This window comes from Rosa chinensis, chromosome 5, assembly GCF_002994745.2.
Source record: "Rosa chinensis cultivar Old Blush chromosome 5, RchiOBHm-V2, whole genome shotgun sequence".
NCBI lineage: Eukaryota > Viridiplantae > Streptophyta > Magnoliopsida > Rosales > Rosaceae > Rosa > Rosa chinensis.
In genome coordinates, this window is record NC_037092.1 from 44,774,118 (window position 1) to 44,783,543 (window position 9,426).

At 40.5% G+C, this 9,426-nt stretch overlaps 1 protein-coding gene across 1 annotated transcript; it reads left to right on the forward strand.

Moving 5' to 3' along the window:
• Nucleotides 1-5,517: 5,517 nt before the first annotated feature.
• Nucleotides 5,518-9,161, forward strand: LOC112203923 (receptor like protein 22). Its single transcript, XM_024344820.2, has 3 exons — nucleotides 5,518-5,636; nucleotides 6,051-6,107; nucleotides 6,176-9,161. The coding sequence occupies exons 1-3, from the start codon at nucleotides 5,518-5,520 to the stop codon at nucleotides 9,090-9,092; spliced, it is 3,093 nt and encodes a 1,030-aa protein (XP_024200588.1). The 3' UTR covers nucleotides 9,093-9,161.
• The last annotated feature ends 265 nt before the right edge of the window (nucleotides 9,162-9,426 follow it).

Sequence of the window (9,426 nt, forward strand, 5' to 3'; positions counted from 1 at the left end):
AAGAGAGAGAGAGTGCAGATGTATGCCGGAAATTGGTATAGAGACAAGCATAGTGCCAGTTTCAGCGGCACTTGTTTTTTCCTTTTCTTTTACCTAAAGCGAAACCCTAAGCCTCCTAAGCCTAGGGCGACGAGCAAAGCGGCGGCCTTCGGATCCGATCGCGTCCAGCACCGACCAAGGCTTGGTGAGTCTGTGCTAGTTCTCGGGCTGTGGAGGAAAGCCTGTACGCTGTGTGAGACGTGACAGGCGGTGATCGTACTGCGCGGGTTGGAGGCTTCGATCGGAGTTTCTGGTCTGGGCTTCTGGGTCATTTCGGAGTATAGAGGTTTGGGAGGGTAGCTTTCTGACCGGCTACACAAGAGAGAGGTTCCCTTCAAGGGAGGAGTTGGGCTCTGGTGCACCGTCAGGCTCGATCGAGGTCGCTGGTGGTGAGGAAGCGGTCGGTCAAGTCGAGGCAAGGAGGCGGGTCCGGAGCTCTGGTGCACTTTCGATGTGGTGGTCCAAGGGTTTGCCGCCAGAGGACATGACGGCGGCGACATCGAAGAAGCAGAGGTGCAGAGAGGCTCTTTCTTTGTTTGCTTGGGGTTAGGCCTGGGCTCAATCTTGGGCTGATGGGGCAGGAAGGCTTTCCTGCTAGACAAAACTTGTTTTGGGTTTGGGCCTACGGGCTTGGTCTCAGGTCAAGGCAGTCTGGGCCCTAATGTATTAGGGTATTGAGCCTGTGTAAGGTTGGATAAACTTCTATGAGTCTTCTATGACGTTTCTAGTATCTTACTTGTACCACAATTGCGTGATTGGCAAGTAAGGGCTAGTTGAATGATTTCTTTTCCGTAGGAGGCGAGGTTTTTTCATTCTTGTATAGGATCGCTTAAATGTGAGCGTCCCAGAGATTTTAATGATCTGCTCTAGCTTAGGTAGGTAGTTCGGATTTTCCTGCCTGATTTCTTATGTAAGTTCTTGTAGAGCCTTTGGCTGTTGATCTAATGCATTCAACTTCTATTTCAAAAAAGAAAAAAAAAAAGAGCGCGCACTAAAGAATAAAGTATAACACTAGAATTGATTGATTGTCTGTATATCTTCCGAGTTATGAACTTGTCACCTTTTTTTATAGAGGAAATAGTGCTTCAAATAGGGAGAATATATTTTTTTCTTGATTTGTTTCAGTACGCCTTACTTTCCTTGATTGAGTAGCATTCCCAAGAATCGAGGAATATCTAGAAATTCCTAGTCAAGAATGGAACTCGTATTCATCCTCACTGCCAAGTTTCTAGCAAGCTCCACCCGACCAGACTTTACATACATAACTAGTGCCGTCCCCACCATCACATTAGTCCTATCTAAGCCCAGTTTAGACGCACGAGCATGAAGCGAGGCCCCAAACAATGGTGCTTTAGCTGGAAAGTGAGCACAGCCAGAGAAGAGTGTAGCGAATGTGATGTGGTTTGGTTCAACCCCGGCTTGTCTCATTTGATGAACTGTGAAACAGCTTGAGATAGCTGACCACTTCGGCAGCGTTGGGATATAGAAGATGTCCATAACACAGTTTGGTCTATGTGTTCATTCCTATTTCTCAGCGAAATGGAGCAAACATTTTGGATTAGGAAAGGTGGACGGAGATGGGTGTGGAGTAGTGGTAAGTGGGTGTTGTTTGGGAAGTTGAATTGGGGTTGCTGTACAGGCGGGGAGAATCATTGTCTGAAGGATCCGGCTCCTCTAAAGTGAGGAGTGCGTGAATTTACTTCAATTTCATAAAATCTGAACGCTCCACATAATCTAAAGGTCATAAGATTTGACACATCACAAATTGAGATTTTAGTGTAAACAATGTCTAACTTGCCGTTAACCCTATGGAAAAAAAAAAAAGTTATTAGGGGATTTGACGTGATGTTTCTCCTGCTGCGTTTTATCTTTCTTCCATGGAAACTCAATCATGGCTATGTTTTACCTAACTCCTGTTACGCTTTAAAGCACCACTTCTTTGGCTTGTAAGGTTCCAGATTGAGTTTCCATGAAAAGAGAAGTTTTCTCCTGCTGCATTTTCTCTTTCTTATTGCTTCATAGTTGAATTTGCGGCTTGCCAATTCATTGATTTTGAAACAAACATAAGTGTTTCAAGCAATACCAAATGAGATCGGTATAATACCTGCTTCTCAATTAACTTTCAATAGCAAATTGAAGAAGTCGGCAAACGCCGCAAAGAGACGGAACGTACTTATGAATTTAACTTTGGGGTGCAATTGGATGCAATAACAAATAGTACTATTCTTCTTGATTAAGGAGAGAACTCAAAGTTATCAATACCTAGATCGTGTTTATCATTATGATTCTATAATTGTGTACATTACCAAAACCTGCATATCAATGGTTTCCAAAAATTTATTCTTCAACTATTTATGGATGAGTTTCCATGGAAGCACAGAGACATAGAGAAATAGCAAACGCAGCAGTGATGCACGGGAGAAACCATCACGTCAAAGCCCTTGGTTTTTTTTTTTTTTAGTTAACGTATGTTTGGACTAAAATCCCAAATTTTTTTGATAAAGTAATGTGGCAAACCTTATGACCCTTAGATTATGTGGAGTATTCAGATTTTATGAAATTGAAATAAATTTACGCACTCCTCACTTTAAAGGAGCCGGATCCTTGTCTGAAATAGGAGAAGGAAGCAAAAGTGAAGGAATACTTGTATCTAAGAGACCCTTTGTAGTTTTTAAATGGTCAGAAGCTGAACCTGGTTCTCACCAAGAACCACCACCACCTCACCAAAATTCCATCTTCTCATCTTTTCTTCTCCTCACCAATAATCACACCCACTCCCATTTTACTTTCTATTTTTCTTTTCCTTATATTTCCACCATCAAATCCTCATCAATTTTCAAGGAGCTTTAAGGGATCTCATCTACATCAAGATTTGAGTTTGGGTAAAGTGGGAAGCCATAAATCAAGGCTTGTCATAATTGGTCCAAAGCAATTTGTGACTTGTTCTTGTTACTTTTCACTCCTCTTCACCTTTACCTTTTTAATTGATGTATAGTGTTGTTGATTTCTGGATGGGTTGTGAGTAGTCTATTTAGGAAGCTAGGGTTTGAGCCCTAGCATAGATTTAATGTAATAAATATGTTTTGATCTAATGGTTTTCAATTTCGTGTTTGGCATATGCTCTATTCTATAATATTTGGCTTAGATGGATGCTTAAAAGCTTGATTAACTCTTGAATGTGTAGATGAGCATGTCTAGAACAAATTAGGGGACCTAATCACTCATCTAATTTATGGCTAGGACACTTGTTTGGAACATGGTCAGTTACAATACCAATTTCGATTGCCGCATTGGCTAGCTTGGGAACCTTGATTATATGACTTTTCGCCTTTTGGTGCAACTAGAGGCCCTAACAAGTCTCTAGATTGTCCCAATTGAGTTCTACGACCCTTGATCTGGAGTAGGAATACCCTTTAAGGAATCTATTGACCCATGAGCCTTGAAAAGCCTTAGGTACGGTTCTTGATGCCATTATGAATTGTTTGACCATTGTCAGAGCATATTTGTGCATTAAATTTGGCTAGGAGGATATCATAGTGACTTAAATTCCATTTCTTGATTAGTTTCTATTATCTTTATTCTTAATTTTAATTTTAATTTTCAATTGTCAATTTTATTTCCTTCGCAATTAAAAAAATCAAATTTCACAAAGCACTTTCATTGTCCATACCATTTGGTTATGAGCTTCTGCATTTATTTGTGGTTCTCTTGACCCATTTTAGGCTTGGTTGTTTTGAGCCGGGCATGTAAATAGCTTGGTGCTAATTTTTAGGTTTCAAAATTGTTAGTGACTTAGTAATGGCATAACCAAGGATTGGAGTTAGCTTTTCAATCCCCGTGGTACGATAATTTTGGGTTCAAATATTTTCCCTTTCTTTGATGACCATGCCCTTATTGCGCGTAAGTTGCATTTAAGCACCAAACCACCCAACCCCTCACATAACCCCATTGGGTACCAGAGGCCCAAGCCCTCGCATAACCCCATCGGTTACCTAAGGCTCAAACCCTTGGTCCACCCCATTGTTTGCCAGAGGCCCAGGCCCACCTTACCCGACTTGGATTGAGTCACTGTAGCTTAGCTACCTACAGTGTCCAAAACTACCCAATCAAGTTATTTCTTCATGGGGAACTTGGGGGAATCCATATGGGCACATTATCCACCAAACCTTGTGCCACAAATATTCAAGTCCCCACCTAAGAAACATCTTGAACGGGAACTTGGGGGACTTGTACATACGAACAGTTACTTGACTGCCAAAAGGTTTGATACCCCTCTAAGTCCGCAGGGCACCCCAAATTCCTCACTTGGTATCAAGCCCATCACCCACCAAGTCGATGCTTCCAATAGACTACACTTTGGGTGATATAGGGCTTCGAGCCTACCCAGGAGAGCTCAGCAAGATACGTATCAAAGGATGATAACTACAAAGGGATGAACTGCATCCCACATCGAAGAAAGGGGGAGTGTCCTCCTCATGATCGAGTATATAGGTCAAATTCAACCACCTTCAAGGGGTAATAACTTCTATCTTCTTACTATTACTCTGCGGGATTCCGTACAAAACCTTACTTAGGCATTGGAGAGGTAACGGTTTATCCCCTTGACGGTGTATCTCTTTTGGTAGGGTCTCAAAGGAGTTTTGATACCCGCCAGAGGTATAGCATTCTGCTTGGCCTATCTCGAGGAACCCACAGAAACAACATCAAATGTGGGTTATATTTTGTGCATGAGTAAGGTTATGTGTGATGCATAAGTCTCTATTCTTCTCATTGATTTATTCTGTACATTTTTATTTGTTTACTTTATTTTTGTGCAACTTAGTTTATCTTAAAACTAAAATCAACCAAGCCGTTCACTACCATAATTATTAATACCATCCTTGCAATCTTTAGCTTCCAAAGCGTTAAGGTTGTGAACTTGTAAAGAGGTAGACTTTATATGTGTTTTTCTAGGTTTCTAATTCTCACAGTGATCTTGCTAAGGTAGAGTTACAATCCCTTGGGTACGATACTCTAACTTTCCCTTTACTAAAACTTGACCTCCTATACTTGGGAGTAGGAGACATCATAGCTTTTTGTGCTTGTGACATTAGCTTTTATGATCTTGCCGGAGACCCTGCCGGAGTTGGTTGGAGACCACGCTGGAGTTGACTGGACGTCTCCAGACGACCCGCTGGAGTTGGCTGGAAGTCGACCGGAGACCTGCCAAAGAGGAGAGAGATAATGATTGTTGACTTTTTTACTCAAGTGGCATATACGTAAATATATTGATTTTTATATCTAAAATTTAATACATTTTTTAATCTAGTGGCCTTATGAGGGAAAAAAAATAATTAGTAGTCCTAAGGCTAATAAAACATTCAAAAATAGTCTTATATGTAATTAGCTCTTTTTAATTTCAGTCCGTTAATCTCCATAATCATCCGAATTGAAAAATGGAAGCAACATTTAACAAAACAGCTCTGATTACTTACAACGATGGGGAAAAAACTTGAAAATCAAGTCAACCACAAATCTCATGGAAGCCTTTTCCCACAAAATACTAAAGCCAACCTCTTCATTCCCAGCGCCCCACTTTTCCTTGGCGCTTCTAGAAGGTTAGAATTTCCACTAAATCCAATGTGCCGAAACATCCACTTGCTACTATAACTTGACTCGTCAATTTTTAAAGGCTGTACTGGCTTTCATATGGTCGAGATGTTAGGTATAAATATTCGAAGTCTGCTTATAGGCTACGGTCACGAATAGATAGAGTTAGTCCATCTCGGACAGATAAGAGTATCGTTAACCTCTTAGCCTATTCATTGTTTATGCTACACTGCTACATATCTCAGTTTGTAATGGCAAATCCTTTGTTCTCGTGGATTTTCTTGATACCAATTTATTATGCTTTACTCGGCATCCAGACACACCAGGTCTCTGGCCAATGCCCAGGCAATCAGCAATCTTTGTTACTCGAGATGAAGAACACTCTTCAATTTGACACTGCATTATCTACAAAACTGGTGCAGTGGAATCAAGGCTCCGACTACTGTTCTTGGGAAGGTGTATCCTGCAAAGAGGGTTGTGTCAGCCATCTTGACTTGAGCAACTAATCAATTTCAGGTGGACTTGATAATTCAAGTGCTCTTTTCAGTCTGCAGTTCATCGAAAACCTGAATTTGGCATATAATAACTTCAATTATACAGAGATTCCATCCCAGCTCGGGAAGCTAACCAGGTTGAGTAATTTAAATCTGTCAAATGCTGGCTTTGTGGGCCAGATTCCAGTTGAGATTTCGCACTTGACAAGGTTGGTAATCCTCGATCTCTCTACTTTATCCTTTCTTGGATATCCTTCTATGAGACTTGATAATCCAAATTTGAGTTTGCTCATTGGGAACCTTTCTGAGCTTATGGAACTTCGTCTTGATGGTGTAGACATATCATCACAGAAGAATTCTTGGTGCCAAGCCATATCAACCTCATTGCCAAAGTTGAGGGTGCTGAGCTTGTCCAGTTGTACTCTTTCAGGCCCTATTGATTCTTCCTTACGGAAGCTTCACTCCCTCTCATTGATTCATATAGAATATAATCATTTGTCTTCTCCAGTTCCAGAATTCTTCTCAAACTTCACAAATTTGACTTCCTTACGCTTTGGTAATTCTGGCTTACATGGTACTTTCCCAAATAAGATCTTTCAGTTACCTAGATTACAGACTATTCACTTATGGGGTAATCCACAGCTTCAAGGTTCATTACCAGAGTTTCCGAAAAATGGATTGATTCAATCTCTAGTTCTAAGCGGATCAAATTTTTCAGGGTTATTGCCATACTCTATTGGAGTCCTCACAATGCTGTCCCAATTAGATGTTTCATATTGCAATTTTACAGGACCAATCCCAAAGTCGGTGGAAAATCTTGCAGGATTGGTTTACTTGGACTTGTCAGGGAACAAGTTTAATGGTTCAGTTCCATTTTTCAGAATGGCCAAGAATCTTACCCAAATAAATCTCTCTAAGAATTACCTAACAGGTCAGATTAATTCCACTCATTGGGAGCACCTTACGAATCTGCTGATTCTTGACTTGCATTCTAATCTACTTGATGGAAGTTTTCCCTTCTCTCTATTTTTGCTTCCCTCACTTGAGAAAATATTACTTTCCAACAACCAATTCTCTGGTCAGTTGCTTGAAGTCCCCAATATCTCTTCGTACATTTTGGACACTCTTGATTTGAGTAGCAATAATTTGGAAGGGCCAGTTCCCAGGTCTCTCTTTAATTTGCAAGGGCTCAAGATTCTTTCACTTTCTTCAAACAACTTCAGTGGCCTTCTTTGTCTCAATGATCTTCAGCAGCTAAGGAATCTTTCCAGTGTTGATCTTTCGCACAACAGCTTGTTGATTACTTATGAGCATCATACTAATTCCTCATATTCTTCCTTTCCTCAACTGACCCCATTGCTGTTGGCTTCTGGAGAGTTAAGAACGTTCCCTGAGTTCTTGAGGAATCAATCTGAATTAGCCTATTTGGACCTTTCAGAAAATCAGATTTTCGGCCAGATACCCAATTGGATTTGGAGACTCAACCTTCTTCAGTTAAATCTTTCTTGCAACTCCCTGGTAACTCTAGAAGGTCCAATGCTAAATCTCTCGTCTCGTCTATTCGTTCTTGATCTTCATTCCAACCAGCTTCAGGGACAAATCCCAGTTTTCTCATCACCTGCTTATTATTACAACATTCAATACCTGGATTACTCAAGGAATAATTTCAGCTCTAGCATACCAGCTGATATCGGGAATATCCTTAATTACACTAGATTCTTTTCTATTTCGAACAACAACATCCACGGCAGCATCCCAGGATCGATATGCAATGCATTTTATCTTCAGGTTCTTGATCTTTCCAACAATTCTTTGAGTGCCATGATTCCCCCATGTTTGACTGCAATGAGCAGTAATCTTGCAGTTCTTAATTTAGGGACAAACAGCCTAACTGGTACTATTTCTGACACATTTTGTCCAGATTGTGGCTTGAAAACCCTAGACCTCAATGGAAATCAAATAGTAGGCCAGTTTCCGGAATCTTTAGGAAACTGCAGACTGTTAGAGGTTCTAAACCTTGGAAACAATCAGATCACTGGTACCTTTCCGAATTTGTTAAGTGAAATGCTCATCTTGCGGGTCCTTGTTTTGCGCTCTAATAAATTTTATGGAGAGATTGGATGTCCCAAGACCTATGGCAGCTGGCCACTACTTCAAATTGTTGACATAGCTCACAACAATTTTAGTGGTACAATACCAGGAAAATGCATGAGGAGTTGGCGAGCAATGATGGCTAATGATTCCTTGTCAAAGCTCAAACACCTTCAGTTTGAGGTGTTCACTCAGGTTTATTATGATGATGCAATAACTGTTACCAACAAAGGTCTAGAGATGAAGCTGGAAAAGATTCTAACTATTTTCACCTCAATTGACTTCTCGGGCAACAAATTCAGCGGATCAATACCTGAAGAAGTTGGAGAGCTCAAATCACTCTATGTCCTTAACTTGTCCAGCAATGCTCTCACAGGTGAAGTCCCATCATCTTTGGGAGACTTACAACACATTGAGTCCTTGGACTTGTCAAGTAACAAACTTACCGGAAATATTCCACTGCAACTTGCGAAGCTCACTTTCCTTGCAGTCTTGAATCTCTCAAATAATCAACTTGTTGGAAGGATCCCAAGCAGTACTCAGATTTCAACATTTTCTGCAGATTCCTTTACAGGGAACAAAGCATTATGTGGATTTCCTTTGAATGTACCATGCAGTAATACCAACGAGACAACAAAGTTTCAATACCACAAGTCAGGAATTGGGTCGGTGGTTGATTTGAATGTTATCGGTACTGTTGAGATTGGATGTATTGTTGGCTTTGGAATTGCTACCGGCTCACTTGTGTTCTGCAATAGATGGAGGAAATGGTATTACAGAGCTATGTGTAACATCATATTAAAGATATTCCCTCAGCTGGATCACAGATTTGGTCCACACAGAAGACATGTTTACATAAATCCAAGGTGGGGAAGATGAAAAGGCACATCTTTCAAAGAGCAATGCAGCTGGACTTCATTATGGAATTTCTGAGGTCGATTATAGATATTTATGTTTCTCATGATACATGTAATTGTAATAGCTATACTATTGGAGTGAATTACAGTTTGGTTGATCAATGTTTAAAGTTCCGGTTTGGCATTAATTAGTTTCTGGTTTAATTAAGATATGGTCTTTCTTTGAAGTTTAATTTGGTCTGATTTAGATATACTCCGACTTGTTGAAGGAATATCGATTTAGTGTGCCTTATCAAACTAGGAGTAGCAATAGGAGAGAAGGTTCTAGATTTCCCAATCCTACACGGATTGGTATT

Bases quoted from the DNA above. Each gene is read 5' to 3' on its own strand.
- LOC112203923 (XM_024344820.2), top strand. From the start codon at position 5,518: ATGGGGAAAAAACTTGAAAATCAAGTCAACCACAAATCTCATGGAAGC. The intron at 5,637-6,050 runs GTTAGAATTTCC...AAACTGGTGCAG, and splicing joins TTCCTTGGCGCTTCTAGAAG to TGGAATCAAGGCTCCGACTA. The intron at 6,108-6,175 runs GTCAGCCATCTT...TGCTCTTTTCAG, and splicing joins TATCCTGCAAAGAGGGTTGT to TCTGCAGTTCATCGAAAACC.